At 57.7% G+C, this 15,249-nt stretch overlaps 1 protein-coding gene across 2 annotated transcripts; it reads left to right on the top strand.

Moving 5' to 3' along the window:
* The first annotated feature begins 1,424 nt into the window (after positions 1–1,424).
* Positions 1,425–14,035, top strand: ZBTB17 (zinc finger and BTB domain containing 17). 2 transcript variants are annotated; one of them, XM_064730745.1, is made up of 16 exons: positions 1,425–1,530; positions 2,741–2,839; positions 3,293–3,404; positions 4,992–5,198; positions 5,729–5,905; positions 6,175–6,489; positions 6,864–7,102; positions 7,186–7,328; positions 7,760–8,060; positions 9,780–9,867; positions 10,307–10,423; positions 11,167–11,287; positions 11,463–11,593; positions 11,673–11,888; positions 12,844–12,933; positions 13,359–14,035. In XM_064730745.1, exons 4-16 carry the CDS (start codon positions 4,994–4,996, stop codon positions 13,628–13,630), a joined length of 2,415 nt encoding a protein of 804 aa, XP_064586815.1. In that variant the 5' UTR covers positions 1,425–1,530; positions 2,741–2,839; positions 3,293–3,404; positions 4,992–4,993; the 3' UTR covers positions 13,631–14,035. The 2 variants fall into 2 exon arrangements, with proteins under 2 accessions (XP_064586815.1, XP_064586817.1); XM_064730747.1 differs by having other exon boundaries at positions 2,741–2,843.
* Positions 14,036–15,249: the final 1,214 nt, after the last annotated feature.

Raw genomic sequence — 15,249 nt, 5'->3', positions numbered from 1 at the left:
GCCCTGGCCCAGAGAGGTGCGGGGAAAGGCGGAGGGAAATGGGGAAACCGCCCTATTTCTGCTCTATTTCTGCCCGAATGGCTTTGGGACAAGGGAGGTGAACAGAGGGAGGAGGGCAGCCCGGCCCCAAACACACCCCACAGCAGCTGGCCCCTCATGGCCCCTCCAGCTCTCCTTGGCCCCTCATGGCTTCCCTCATGGGCCTCCTCTTTCCCTGTTTCTGCTTAAATGGCTTTGGGACAGGGGAGGTGAGCAGAGGGCGGAGGGCAGCCCTGCCCCAAACACACCCCACAGGAGCTGGCCCTTCATGGCCGCTCTGGCTCCCCTTGGTCCCCTTGGCCCCTCATGGCTCCCCTCATGGCCGCCCTCTTTCCCTATTTCTGCCCACATAGCTTTGGGACAGGGGAGGTGAGCAGAGGGCTCAGCCCAGCCCCAAACACACCCCACAGGAGCTCGTTCATGGCAGGAAAGCTGGGATAAAAAACAGGTTTTTGGGACGTGTTTGAACCCTTTATCAGTGATCTGGACAAGAGGATTGAGGGTACCCTTGTAGCCCATACAGAACTTTTTCACTTATTTATATATTTTAAGCAAACAAATAAATTAATGTTCATTGGTAGATCACATAATTCTCTTCCTTAATTAGCTGCTATGGGTTATCGATTTCTATATTCCTTTTATCATCTTCTCCAGCTTTCCAAGCCTTAATGTCCTCTGTATTTTCTGGTTACTCCAATGTCCTTGAAGGCCTGTAAATTTAAGATCCCAATTTTTGAATGCCTTTGGCTTTATTGAAGCTTGTCAGGGTTAGTTTTAACAAACTTAAGGTTTTGGAGAATAATGATCTGAGTAACAAGAGTCTGTGTAGAAACTTAACTAGTACTGGCCGAAAGTGGGTGCTGCTCACAATTAAAACAACTAATTAAAAATTATTTAGGAAAGTTGTATTATTTCCAACAACAGGGAACCTTCTCCCTGATGAAATGATGAAGCCAAGAGAACAAGTGACAGGAAAAAAGGAACAGCATCAAGTTGTGGCAAGGGAAGTTTATGTTATATTTACGGAGAATTCCTTCATGGTGGATGGTCAGTGGGTGGGACAGCGGCGGATTCAGCACCTCAGGGGTGTTTAAGCAGGGGTGATGTTGTGGCTGGCAACACAGGTAGCAAAGAACACGGTGGCAGCGCTGGCACCGGGACCTTCGAGCCTCACAGCTGTGCTCGGCCTCCCTTAGCCCCTCACAGCCCCCCTCCATCCATTATGACCCCTCATGGCTCCTCTGGGCCTCCGTCGGTTCCTTCATGGCCCCTCTGGCCCACTCAGCACCGCCCCCCCCGTCATGGCGGCGCCTCTGCGGCGGGAAGGGGCGGGAAGGTGACCGTGCCCCGCCGCGCATGCGCAGTGACGCTGGGCGGGCCGGGGCGACGCCGCTTCCGCCCGGCGCCAAGATGGCGGCGCCCTTTGTCTGCTCGGTGTCACGGTGAGGGCCGCGAGCTGCGGGTGAGGCCCCGCCGGGCCCGGCATGGCAGGTGCGGCACGGGGGCCCCGGGAGAGCGCTGGAGAGGCTGGGGAGAGGGCTGAGTAGGACACGGGCGCTGGGAGGGGAGGAGGCTGCGGCCTGGCTCGCTGCCTGTGGGGTAACGGAGCCGCTTTGGGGGTCACCCCGCTGCGCGGCCCCGGTTCTTTGAGGGCAGGCTGCGGCGGGGGAGGCGGTCCTGCTGGGGGCCCTGGGAACCGGGGCGCTGCCGGTCGCCGTCGGGCGAACGGGGACTTGTCGCGGTAGGAACGAGGGACTGGCTGCCGGATATCGCAGGGCTTGTTGGCTGCTGCGAGGGCAGCGGGGGCTCCTGGTTGTCATGAGGGGAATGGGGGGTGGTGGCTGTCGTGAGGGGCAGCGGGGGCTGTCGTGAGGGGATTTGGGCTTCTGAATGTCGTGAGGGGAGCAGGGACACGTGGTTGTCGTGAGGGCACCGAGGGGCTCCTGGCCGCCCTCCCTGTCCGCTGTGTCCCTCCCCAGCCGTGAGGTGACTCGGGGCCAGGCCATGGACACAGCCACGTGTCCCCCGGCCTTGGGGCATCACCGTCCCCTCGGGCCACCCAAAGATCCTCGCGATGTTGGGAATGGAGATCATAGCCCCGAGCCAGCCCCAGCCACATCCTCGCACCTCAGGGACGGGGAAACCGCAAGGAAAACGGGATTTTCCCCCGTCCTGGCGTTCTGGCGTGGTGACAGCCCCTCCTGGCCGTCCGTGCCCTCTGCGGGCCGGCACGGGTGACACATTTCCTGGAGCAGCCGCATTTCCTGAGTTTTGTTTCTGCATCAGAGGCTTCTCCCGAGATTCCAGCGCTCAGCCAGCATTCCAAAGGGTGTTTTTCCCCAAGGAGACAAGGGCTGGTCATCCCTGGGCACTGCAGACACAGGAAGGGTTTCAGGGCAGATCTCAGGCTCAGGTGATGTCTTGGTGTCCAGAGCAGCACCAGCACATCCATAAGCCTGAAATCCAAATAACCAATCCTCAGAATGTCTGTTCCCTGTAGGGGGTCCAGGATGTCCCTCTCCTCGTGTCTTTCTCATTTTTTCCCCTTTATGATCATTTCCCCTCTCACAGCTCTCCTTCCGCTTCCGACCACAAGCTCTGCAGCCCTTCCCTGCTCCATGATCTGTATTATTATTATGATACAGAGCTGCTGTGCTCAGATCAGCTCCAGACTTGACTTTTTTCACGAAAACCATTGCAGGATCCGTTGCTGGAAATGAGGACAGAGCCCTGTGGGCAGAGGCAGCGAGGGTTGGGGCCGCGCTGTTCCCCGAGCTGACGCACGAGGCGGGAGACGCCGGTGGGTAGGAAACCAACCAACCCCTCTTCCCTTTCATCCTCCCAGCGTGGATGGCTGGCTGCTGACAGCCTGCAAAGGCACTGTTTAACTCCCTGCTTTTCCAAGTCAGGGAGGTTTGGGGGTTTTTAATAGGTAGGTGTTCACATGGCAGGGGAGGGGAGAGGTAATGGTACTAATTAGCGAGAGTGCTTAGCAGAGCTGGCGTGGGAAGCTCCCTGGGATTGCAGCTGCTGGATTTATCTGTGTGGAGGGCGTGGGTGGGCTCATAATGAACTTCTGCATGATTAATTGGATAATGAGAGACTCAACATCCTCGGCGGGGAGAGGTCAGGAGGGGAATTGTCTCCCCTGAGGGGAAATCAGAGGATGCCCAGTCCTGCATCAGGGGTTTTGCACCTTCAGCACCCAAGACTGGAGATTTAAAATTGAGTTTTTCTATCCCATTTTTCCCAGGATGGCTGCGTAGAGACTGACCTGAACACCTGGAAAAGGGAAATCTCTGGAGGAGAGACTCAACCCTCTGGCCCTCGATCCTCTGGGTATCTCTGCTCCCTGCAGCACAGGGGTGAGCTTGGGCACCACTCCTGGGGCTTGGGTGCAGGTTTGGGATTGTTAAACCTCAGAGTGAGGGGTTTCAGTGGGTAAAGGTGACATTGGCTGCTGGGTGTGGGTACAGAGAGCACATGACATTACAGGGGAGACCACAGAAAATTGGAAGGTTTTTTGGGGAAGAGTTGAGTTTCTTGGATTTTTACTTCCTTCTCAAAGCTGGGGGAGCAAAGCTGAGACAAATCCAATCCTGGAACGTTAAAAATCATCGTTCAGATGCAAAGTGCCTCCCACAAATTCCCCAAAATACCCTTTCAGTGCATGGAGCTGTCAGGATTCCTCAGGTCTGTGAGCACAGAACTCAGCCTTGTTTACCCTGCAGGGAAAATGCTTTCCCTTTTCTCCAGAGCTTTGCAACCACACTGGGCCGTGCTGTGCAGTATCCTGACCCAAGTACTGTTTTTTTCTGGGATGTATTTTGGGACAGGCTGGGGGAAAGCCAGGGCAGGGAGTTCAGTGCAACCACAAAATGGAGTGGAACTTCCTCTCTCTGTGTGTGATCCAATGCTGTCAGAGAGGTCCTGGCCTCTCATCCCCACTGGAAGGGAATGAAGTGGAAGCTGAGTGAATCCCTGGGAGGAAGATCCTTCCCTGAGTGTTGCTGGCACCCACAGCTGACAGGAGGAGGCTCCCTCTGACCACTGATTGCTGGAGGGAACAGGAGCTGGAAGTGCCTGTGGATGTTGTGGATCCAAACCTCTCCCTGCTTCCTGACTGGAAACTCCTGGTTTAAGAGGTGATGAAGTGGAAAAACAACTTCCATGGGCTGGAAACGTTCAGAGACACCGAGCATGGAATCCAGGAGTGTTTCCCCAGCTGTGACCTTCCTGCTCCAGCGTCCAGAGCTTTGGGGACTTCCTGCATGAACAATATCTGGATATCCCTGTTTCCTTTCTCCCCCCTCCTTGCCAGTCCTTTGGAACAATCCCTTCAGCACCGGAATCATTGGTGGAGGACAAAGCCAAGTGAAAGCTCTTCATTCACCCCATGGGTGCAGCTCAGGAGAAAATCCACAGTGTGGCACTTTGCTGACAAGGGCCTGCTGGAAAATTGGGGATTTGCCATTTTTCCAGCAATTTGCAGCATTCCTTAGGCAGAGCTGTGCTCCAGGCGTGGAGAACTCCCTCCAAACACATAGTAAAATATAAAAATATATATAAATGAGCAGCTGGAAGAGCAGGAGCTGGAAGGTTTGGATGGACACTCCTGTGCTGTGGCCTTGGCAGGAGCTGTGACACAGAGGAGGGACGGTGGCACTTGTGTCTGCAGAGGTGACAAGGCTCCTGCTCACCAGCTGAGGAGCAGCAGCTGTGTCATGGTTGCTGAAACCATCGTGGCTGTTCCACCAGCTCCTTCTAGCCCTGTGTTGGAGTCGTGGCTGTTCCAGGAGAGGGTTTGGGGTTGGATTTAGCCAGGAGAGGAGCTGAAATTCACCTTTTTGTGCAGTGACGTTCTATTTTGTGATCTCTCCTCCTCCACAACGCCTTCAGTGGTTTCACCACACCTCTCACCCCAGCCCTGTGGTGTTTTCTCCCTCCCACAGCCATGGATTTCCCTCAGCACAGCCAGCAGGTGCTGGAGCAGCTGAACCAGCAGCGACAGCTGGGGCTGCTCTGCGACTGCACCTTCGTGGTGGACGGCATCGACTTCAAGGCGCACAAGGCCGTGCTGGCCGCCTGCAGCGATTATTTCCGCATGCTCTTCGTGGACCAGAAGGACGTGGTGCACCTGGACATCAGCAACGCTGCAGGTAGGCCTGGGGCTTTTGTTTTCATACTCTTAACCCTAGTAACCCTCTCCACCCCCATCCTATTCACTCTTCTATGCAACAACCTCAAAAACACCCCCAGCACAATCATAAGCACAGTCAGAACTTCCTTTTTAATCAGCCGAATCCCAATAACAATTTACATCCACTCTGGAACAGAAAACCTCACCTCCTTCTGGGAATGAAAGTTCATCATAAGCTTCAAATCAGCCTATCCCCATCAGTCTAAAAATGGACTTTTACTCTCTTTATCTTCTTCCCCATTGCACTATTTGTATCATGGCCCATCCTACAATTCACAACATGATATATAGCCTCAGACCCTTACATTACAAAAATTTTCACTTTCCTGCTATTCATCCTAATCATCACCAATAACCTCCCAGCTCCGTAAACAACACAATTCTGTGCTCAGGCTTTGAGGGAGGCTCTTCAGCTTGTTATTTTGAGCGTTTCAGAATGAGGAGTGAGGAGGTGAGGGCTCATTTCTGGTTGTGTGATCTCTCCTGCAGGCCTGGGCCAGGTTCTGGAGTTCATGTACACGGCTAAGCTGAGCCTGAGCCCTGACAACGTGGAGGATGTGTTGGCCGTGGCAGGTTTCCTGCAGATGCAGGAGATTGTCAGTGCTTGCAACGCACTCAAATCTCTCTCTGTGCCCCCAGAAAATCCCCAGCAGCCCCCCGAGATCGGTACGTACCCTCCTGGCTTCTCCTCACAAGATTTACCTACTTGTGCTTCATGCAATCCAAAATTTATCCACTTATGCTCCTTGGCCACCTTGCAAACCCAGTTCCTGCCTGCACCTGGTGCACCTGGATGGGGTTTGATCCTCTTGGGCAGCACAAAAAAATTTTGAAGTTGAAAAAATTGAAAAATTGCTGCTTCTGTGAATTTTGTGGGATTTGGGAATCCTGCTGGCAGCAGCAGCAGCTGGATGGCTTCTCCTGTTCCCTCACAGAAGCTGACAAGGTCCCAGCTGATGGCAAGACATCGGTGGTGGCAGAAGCTCTGGGGGAGCCTGACAAAGCCAAAGCAGCCGCTCCTGATAGCGAGGACAAGGAGGAGAAGCCGGAGGCCGCGGCACAGCCCGAGGTGCCTGTGGAGCATCCGGCTGGCCAGGAGGGTGAGCCAGCGAGGGGTGACAGCCTGGCCCCTGCTGTCACCCCCAGCCCTCCCTGCCCTGACGCTGCAGCGCTCGCAGGGACGGGCACTGCCATCCACGAGGATCCCGGGCAGCCATCGGAGAGCGCCGTGGGCAGCGACAGCCTGGCAGGTGAGCGGGGCTGGGACAAAGCTGGGCAGGGCTGGAGCCCTCATTGTCTGTGGAATTCATGGTGTGAGTGTGAGTTTGTGAGGCATGGATCCTCTGGGAGCAGTTGTTTTGGAGCATAGTGAGGAGAGTTGGGAAATTCTCTGCCTGCACAGGCTTTGGGAATTTAGGGTTAATCACCTGCAAATTCAAAGTGATTCCTGGCAGAGGTGATGATGGATGAGCTTTCACTTCCCTTCCAACTCAGATGTTTCTGTGATTTCTCTGGAGACAGATGACACCTAATCCCAGTCTCCTTAAGTTAGGAAATCCAGGTGGATTTGTGCCTCTGCTGCCACTCCCAAATCTGAGCATCCCCATTTTCTACCATCCTGCAGAGATGAAACTGGAAAGGAAGGAGGAAGATGGGGAGATGATAGTGGAGGAGGAAGATGAGGGTAAAATGCCCAAGGAGGAGCCTCCCCAGCTGGAGAATGGGGAAAACGCTGAGGATAACGAGTCGGGCAGCGCGGATTCGGGCCAGGAGAACTCGGGGGAGCCGCGCCTGCTGCGCTCCGGCACCTACAGCGACCGCACCGAGTCCAAGGCCTACGGCTCCGTCACACACAAGTGTGAGGTGAGGCTGGCTGGGCAGAGCTCTGGGTGCCACCAGGTGCCTTGGGGACAGCAGGGTGACAGTGCCTGTCCCTCCATCCCTAGGACTGCGGGAAGGAGTTCACCCACACCGGGAACTTCAAGCGGCACATCCGGATCCACACCGGAGAGAAGCCCTTCTCCTGCAGGGAGTGCAACAAGGCCTTCTCCGACCCAGCTGCCTGCAAGGCCCACGAGAAGACACACAGGTACGGGTGGAGCCAGGGAAAGACACCTGAAAAATGTGAGGTTTGCTGGGAATGGTCAAATCCTTTGGAAATGCACTGGTGTGTTGGGGTATTGGGAGGAGATTTGTCTTTCTGCCTCTGTCATGGTCCTGAGTTGGAAGGGATCCACAGGGATCGAGTCCAACTCCTGGCCCTGCACAGACACCGTCAGAATCCCATCCTGTGTTTGAGAGCATTGTCCAAATTTGTGTTGTTTCATGGACTCCCATCCCTGGAAGTGTTCAGGGTTGGATGGGGCTTGGAACAATCTGCTCTAGTGGCCAGTGGGGTCAAGATGAGCTTGGAGGTCCCTCCCAACCCAAGCATTCCGTGATTCCTGGGTCTGGCTGGGGGTGACACTCACACTGGGGGCTGTGAGGGGGTGACATTGTGACATTCCCCCCTCGGCCCAGCCCGCTGAAGCCGTACGGCTGCGAGGAGTGCGGGAAGAGCTACCGGCTCATCAGCCTGCTGAACCTGCACAAGAAGCGGCACACGGGCGAGGCGCGCTACCGCTGCGAGGACTGCGGCAAGCTCTTCACCACCTCGGGCAACCTGAAGCGGCACCAGCTGGTGCACAGCGGCGAGAAGCCCTACCAGTGCGACTACTGCGGGCGCTCCTTCTCCGACCCCACCTCCAAGATGCGCCACCTGGAGACCCACGACACCGACAAGGAGCACAAGTGTCCCCACTGCGACAAGAAGTTCAACCAGGTGTGCTGGGGAGCGGGGAGGCTGCGCCAGCATGGTCCTGGAAAGGGAGGTTTGGCCATGGGATGCAGTTTGGGGCTCCCAGAGTGGTCCTGGGATGGTGGTGTGTCCGTGAGGTGTTCCAAAGGTGGGATGCAGGATCCATTGGGCTCCCAGAGAGTCCTTAAGTGTAGTTGTCATGAGATATTTGGGGGTCCCAGAGCAGTCCTGAAAGGTGGATTACCATGGATGCAGTTTGGTTCCCCCACAGTTTGAAGGGTGGTTATGTGGATGCAGTGGGGTCCAGAGTGGCGGATGAGAGGGATTTGGGTCCCAGAGCGGTCCTGAAAGGGTGGGTTATGCATGGGATGCAGTTTGGGGCTCCCAGAGTGCTCCTGGGATGGTGGTGTGTCCATGAGGCATATTTGGGGGTCCCAGAGCAGTCCTGAAAGAGTGGATTATCCATGGAATGCAGTTTGGAATGGATACACCACCTTTCCCAGAGTTGTCCTGGGATGGTGGTGTGTCCGTGAGGTGTATCCATGAGTGTAGGGAATGCAGCAAGGCCATCCATTGGGCATCCCAGAGCAGTCCCAAAAGGGTAGATTATGCATGGCATGCAGTTTGGGGCTCCCAGAGCAGTCCTGGGATGGTGATGTGTCCATGAGGCATATTTGGGGGTCCCAGAGCAGTCCTGAAAGGGTGGATTATCCATGGGATGCAGTTTGGGGTTCCCAGGGTGGTCCTGGGATGGTGGTGTGTCCGTGAGGTGTATCCATGAGTGTAGGGAATGCAGCAGGGCCATCCATTGGGCATCCCAGAGCAGTCCTGAAAGGGTGGATTGTGCATGGGATGCAGTTTGGGGGTCCCAGAGCAGTCCTGAAAGGGTGGATTATGCATGGGATGCAGTTTGGGGGTCCCAGAGTGGTCCTGGGATGGTGATGTGTCCATGAGGCATATTTGGGGGTCCCAGAGCAGTCCTGAAAGGGTGGATTAGCCATGGGATGGAGTTTGGGGTTCCCAGGGTGGTCCTGGGATGGTGGTGTGTCCATGAGTGTAGGGAATGCAGCAAGGCCATCCATTGGGCATCCCAGAGCAGTCCTGAAAGGGTAGATTGTGCATGGGATGCAGTTTGGGGGTCCCAGAGCAGTCCTGGGATGGTGGTGTGTCCGTGAGGTATTTTTGAGGGTCCCAGAGCAGTCCTGAAAGAGTGGATTATCCATGGAATGCAGTTTGGAATGGATACACCACCTTTCCCAGAGTGGTCCTGGGATGGTGATGTATCCATGAAGCATATTTGGAGGTTGCAGAGCAGTTCTGAAGGGGTGGATTATGTATGGGATGGAGTTTGGGGGTCCCAGAGTGGTCCTGGGATGATGAGGTGTATTTAGGGGTCCCAGAGCAGTCCTGAAAGGGTGGATTGTCCATGGGATGCAGTTTGGGGTCCCCAAAGCTGTCCTGGGATGGTGGTGTGTCCATGAGGTGTAGTTGGGGTCCCAGAGTGGTCCTAAAAGGGTAGATTATCCATGGATTGCAGTTTGGGGGTCCCAGAGCAGTCCTGAAAAGGTGGATTGTCCATGGGATGCAGCCTGGGGCTCTTGGAGCTTGGAATGAGTGGTTTCTCCATGGGGTGAAGCTTGGAGGTCCTAGAGGCCACTCCAGAAGGGATCCACGGGGATTTGGGTTGCTCCAAAGGAGGATGAGGTGGTTTGGGGCTCTCTCCATCCCGCTCTCCATCCCCAGGTGGGGAATTTGAAGGCTCACCTGAAGATCCACATCGCAGATGGGCCCCTGAAGTGCCGGGAGTGCGGGAAGCAGTTCACCACGTCAGGTAACACAGGGAGGGGGCTGAGGAGCTGAGTGATGGGGCTTGGATGGTCTGTGGGGAGCAGGGAGTGTTCCAGGGCTGGATCAGAGCCAGAGGAAGGATTTCATCCCGGCTTTATGGTGCCATGGTTGTGCTGCATGAATTCCTGGTTTTCCACATGGAGTCACACCCTGGAAAGGAGATGGGGATGTCTCCTCCCATCCTCTCTCAGCCTGCTGCAGAGCCAGAGGGTTGGGATGATCCCAGTGGAATCTTTTGATCCCCTCAAACTCTGGGTGCTTGTCCTGGCTGTCTCCAGTGTTCCTGCCCAATCCCAGGCAGGGTGCAGCCAACTTCCCTCGATCCCTGCACCCTGAACAGCACCAGCCTTTCCCGAGGGAGCTTCAGGGGCTCTGGGAAGGGGGAGGAGGGTCCGGTGTCCTTCACCCTGCCCTGCTCCCAGGTAACCTGAAGCGGCACCTGCGGATCCACAGCGGGGAGAAGCCGTACGTGTGCGTGCACTGCCAGCGCCAGTTCGCCGACCCCGGCGCTCTGCAGCGCCACGTCCGCATCCACACCGGTACGGACCCCTCCTGTCCCTGAGGGTTCTGCTGCCCCTCCTGTCCCCGGGGTTCTCCCTTCCCCTCCTGGGGGTTCTCCCTTCCCCTCCTGTCCCCGGGGGTTCTGCTGCCCCTCCTGCCCCCGGGGTTCTCCCTTCCCCTCCTGTCCCCGGGGTTCTCCTGCCCTTCCTGCCCCCCAGGGGTTCTCCTGCCCCTCCTGTCCCTGGGGGTTCTCCCTTCCCTTCCTGTCCCAGGGGTTCTCCTTCCCCTCCTGTCCCTGGGGGTTCTCCCTTCCCCTCCTGGGGGTTCTCCCTTCCCCTCCTGTCCCCGGGGTTCTCCTGCTCCTCCTGTCCCCGGGGGTTCTCCCTTCCCTTCCTGTCCCAGGGGTTCTCCTTTCGCCTCCTGTCCCCGGGGTTCTCCCTTCCCCTCCTGTCCCTGGGGGTTCTCCCTTCCCCTCCTGTCCCTGGGGGTTCTCCCTTCCCCTCCTGTCCCCCAGGGGTTCTCCTTCCCTTCCTGTCACCGGGGTTCTCCTTCCCTCCTGTCCCTGGGGGTTCTCCCTTCCCCTCCTGTCCCCGGGGTTCTCCTGCCCCTCCTGTCCCCGGGGGTTCTCCCTTCCCTTCCTGTCCCAGGGGTTCTCCTTTCGCCTCCTGTCCCCGGGGTTCTCCCTTCCCCTCCTTTTCCCGGGGGTTCTCCCTTCCCCTCCTGCCCCCAAGGCTCCTCCTGCCCCTCGTGCTCCCCACCCACCTTTCCTGTGCTTCCCCAGGAGAGAAGCCGTGCCAGTGCTTGATCTGCGGCAAAGCCTTCACCCAGGCGAGCTCCCTCATCGCCCACGTGCGCCAGCACACCGGGGAGAAGCCCTACGTGTGCGAGCGCTGTGGGAAGAGGTGAGGATTCCCTTTGGATGTTCCACTATTCCCCCACTTTGGTGCTGGTGGAATATCAGAGGGCACCTCCACTGGCTGTTCCCAGCCAGGTGCCATGCTCTGGAGGGAGGGTGGAGGTGCCAGGGTGACCCAGGGTGACACCAGGGTTGTTGTGACCGTGGTCTCATTCCCCCAGGTTCGTCCAGTCGAGCCAGCTGGCCAACCACATCCGTCACCACGACAACATCCGGCCCCACAAATGCACCGTCTGCAACAAAGCCTTCGTCAACGTGGGCGACCTGTCCAAGCACATCATCATCCACACAGGTGGGTGGGTACCTCCCAGAGCCCTGCGCTGCCCCCGGGCATTGCCCCCTCACCCACCCCACTCCCTGTGCCCTCCCAGGGGAGAAGCCCTTCCTGTGTGACAAGTGCGGCCGTGGCTTCAACCGCGTGGACAACCTGCGCTCCCACGTCAAGACCGTGCACCAGGGCAAGGCTGGCATCAAAATCCTGGAGCCCGAGGAGGGCGACGAGGTCAACATCGTCACGGTGGCGTCCGATGACATGGTGACATTGGCCACCGAGGCGCTGGCTGCCACCGCTGTCACGCAGCTCACGGGTGAGCCGGGGCCCTGGGGATCCCAAAGAGAAGGGGAGGTTGGAGGTGGGGAGCAGCTGGGAGGTCCTGGCGTTGTCCTGAAATGGAACCTTATCCATAGGGAGCAGCTGGCTCGTCCCAGAGTTGTCCCCAGAGGGAGATTCATTTATGGGGGTTCAGTTTAGGGGACTCTGGAGGCATCCCAAAAGGGAAATTTACCCATGGGAATGCAGCCTGGGGGCCTTGGAGGTGTCCTGTCCTGAAAAAAAGGTGCAGCTTGGATGCCCAGATGCCATCCCAAAAGGGAAATTTTATCCCTGGAGAGGAGCTTGGGTGTTCCATGAGCCACCCCAAAAGGAAAACTTACCTGTGGGGAGAGTTGAAGGGGCCTGGAACTGTCACAAAGATGAGGTTAATTTATAGATGTGCAACTTCGAGGTCCCAGGAGCCACCCTAAAAGGAAACTTGTCCATTGGATGCAGCTTGGGCATCCCAGGACTGTCCTAAAAGGGAGCTGGATCTCCAGGGAGGAGCTTGGGGTTCCAAGAGACACCCCAAAAATGAGATTTTTCTGTGAGGGGCAGCCTAGGGGATCCCTGGAGCCCTTCCAGAGGGGAAGCTTAACCCTGGGGAGCAGCTTGGGTGCCTTAGAGCGGTCTGAAAGGGAGGTTTATCCATGAGGTGCAGCTTGAGGGGCCCAAGAGTCTCCTAAAAGGGAGATTCAGTTGTAGGGGGGCACTTTGGGGCTTTTCCATGGGGGGCAGCTTGGAGGTCCTGGAGACCCCAAAGGTGCTGGAGATTTATCCAAGGGCGCAGCACCCGGGTCTGGGCAGGATCCATGGCCAAGGAGGAATTCCTGCCCAGCCGGGCCCCACAATGTCCCTGTCCCCCAGAGTGTCCCTGTCCCTCACAATGTCCCTGTCCCCCAGAGTGTCCCTGTCCCTCACAATGTCCCTGTCCCCCTCTGTTCCCACAGTGGTGCCCGTGGCAGCCGCAGTGACAGCGGACGAGACCGAAGCCCTTAAAGCTGAGATCACCAAAGCGGTGAAGCAGGTGCAGGAGGCAGGTGAGACCGGGAATACCGGGAATGCTGACCGGGCTGGCTCCTCCCATCCCACCACCCCAGCACCTCCGGGAATACCGGGAATACTGGACTGGCTCCTCCTATCCCATCACCTCCGGGAATACCGGGCTGGCTCCTCCCATCCCATCACCTCCGGGAATACCGGGAATACCGGGCTGGCTCCTCCCATCCCAGCACCCCAGAACCACCGGGAATACCGGGCTGGCTCCTCCTATCCCATCACCACTGGGAATTTGGAGCTGCCTCCTCCCATCCCAGCACCTCCAGGAATACCAGCACGGGCTGGCAGCTCCCATCCTGTAGAATTTGATTGCAGATTCGTAGAATTTTCTACAAAACTATTTCCTGCACCAGCCCCGAGCCTGGCCCATTTCGGTGTGTGTGTTTCTCTCTCTCTCCCCCGGCAGACCCCAACACGCAGATCCTTTACGCCTGCGATTCCTGCGGGGAGAAGTTCCTGGACGCCAGCAGCCTGGCGCAGCACGTGCGCATCCACACGGCCCAGGCGCTCGTCATGTTCCAGGCGGAGCCCGACTTCTACCAGCCCTACGGCGCCGCGGGCTGGCCGGCAGAGCAGGTCATCCCCGCCGGGGAGCTCCTGTTCCGGCCCCGCGACGGCCCCGAGCCGCCCCCGGCCGCCCCCCCGGCCCCCGAGGGGCCGCCCCCGGCCCCCGAGTGACCCCGCCCCCGCCACGCCTTTATTTAAGAGACAGCTCGGAAATGGTGTAAAAAGTGTATTTCTGGAAGGAAAGAGATGGAATAAAATGCAGTATTTTGTAAGGGTTGGTGCTCAGGGAGGGGGCTGCGGCTTCTCTCCCCCTCAGGGGGTGTTTTGGGTGCCGTGGGGGGCACTGGAACACTCCAGTCCCTGCTGAGAGTGTGGTGTGGATGGAGAGCAGGGATTGATGAGATGATAAAGGATGAAAACGGTGGGTTAAGGGTTTCAACCCTACCCAGAACAGCAGATGGGGATTTTTGGGGTAAAGCCCCAAAAGACCCTCCCATTCTGACCCCCACTGAGGGAGGGTGTGGAGGCCGGGGCACTGCCCCTGTTTGGGGGTAAAAGGAAGGAAAAAGGGGCTGCTGATGGAGGTGGGGGTGGGGCTCAGCTGGGCACCCCCACATGGAGCTGCCCCTGTCCGTGTGTCCGGCTGGACACTCCCCCCTGCTCTGTCCCCTCACAGCCCCCAGGGTGGGGAGGGAAGGGAGAGAGACAGGGACGTGTCCAGCCAGGACAGACGGACACAGAGATGGCTGCAGGGACAGATGGACACCTGGAACGCTCTGTGGATGGTGGGACAGTGGCAGAGACACACGGACACCTTCAGGCTGGACACGTCCCTGGACACGTGTCTGTCCATCCATGTGCTCACATGTGTCCATCTGTCCCCATCCCTGCTCCCCAGCCTGGGGAGGGTTGGAGGATCCAGGACAGGCTGGGCTGTCCAGCCGGACACATGGACAGGGCTGCTGGTGTTGGACCTTCACTGGAAATAGCTGGACAGATGGACAGACAGATGGACACAGGGATGGATTGACAGGCAGACACAGGGACATGTCCAGCAGGACACACGAATGGACACTGTGGATGGACACTTGGCTGGCTACATTCAAAGCCAGACAGAGGGACCATTGCAAGTCCAGTCGGACAGACATTTGTACATCCAGCTGGACACATGGACATTGTACAGACAGACAGACAACATTCCTCCTCCACCCATGAGCATAAATGCCCCAAAAATGCCCTTTTCACCCCAAAGGCCCCTCTCCAAAAAGCAGCGATTTCACACCCCCGCCCCGCCCCCCTCACACCCCCCTCACACCCCCGCCCCGCCCCCCCAGCCCCGTGTCCGTCTGTCCGGGCCCATCCCTGTGTCCATCCCCAGGCTCCGGGCACGGGGGAGGCTCCGGCCGATCCCGACCCCAAACCCACGGACACGGGACCGGGGCGGGGGCGTGAGGGGGGTGTGAGGGGGGCGGGGCGGGGGTGTGAAATCGCTGCTTTTGGAGAGGGGCCTTTGGGGCAAAAAGGGCATTTTTGGGGCATTTATGCTCATGGGTGGAGGGGGGAAAATGTCTGGCTGGACAGGTGTCTGTCCAACTGGACATATAATGTCTGTGTGTCCATCTGGTTGTACAATGTCCAGCTGTCCATCTGTACGTACAATGTCCATCTGTCCAGCTGGACACGCCCCTGTTCTTCGTGGGAACGGGGCGGGGGCGGGGCAGGGGTGTGAGGGGGGTGTGAGGGGGGCGGGGCGGGGGTGTGAAATCGCTGCTTTTTGGAGAGGGGCCTTT

This window comes from Zonotrichia leucophrys, chromosome 21 (assembly GCF_028769735.1).
Source record: "Zonotrichia leucophrys gambelii isolate GWCS_2022_RI chromosome 21, RI_Zleu_2.0, whole genome shotgun sequence".
NCBI classification, from domain to species: Eukaryota; Metazoa; Chordata; class Aves; order Passeriformes; family Passerellidae; genus Zonotrichia; species Zonotrichia leucophrys.
The sequence above is the reverse complement of the archived record's forward strand: the minus strand, read 5'-3'. Positions and strand labels throughout refer to the sequence as shown.

Coding starts and splice junctions, on each gene's coding strand:
- ZBTB17 (XM_064730745.1), top strand. CDS start 4,994: ATGGATTTCCCTCAGCACAGCCAGCAGGTGCTGGAGCAGCTGAACCAG. Junction 6,490..6,863: donor GGGCAGCGACAGCCTGGCAG/GTGAGCGGGGCT, acceptor ACCATCCTGCAG/AGATGAAACTGGAAAGGAAG. Junction 8,061..9,779: donor GCGACAAGAAGTTCAACCAG/GTGTGCTGGGGA, acceptor CTCCATCCCCAG/GTGGGGAATTTGAAGGCTCA.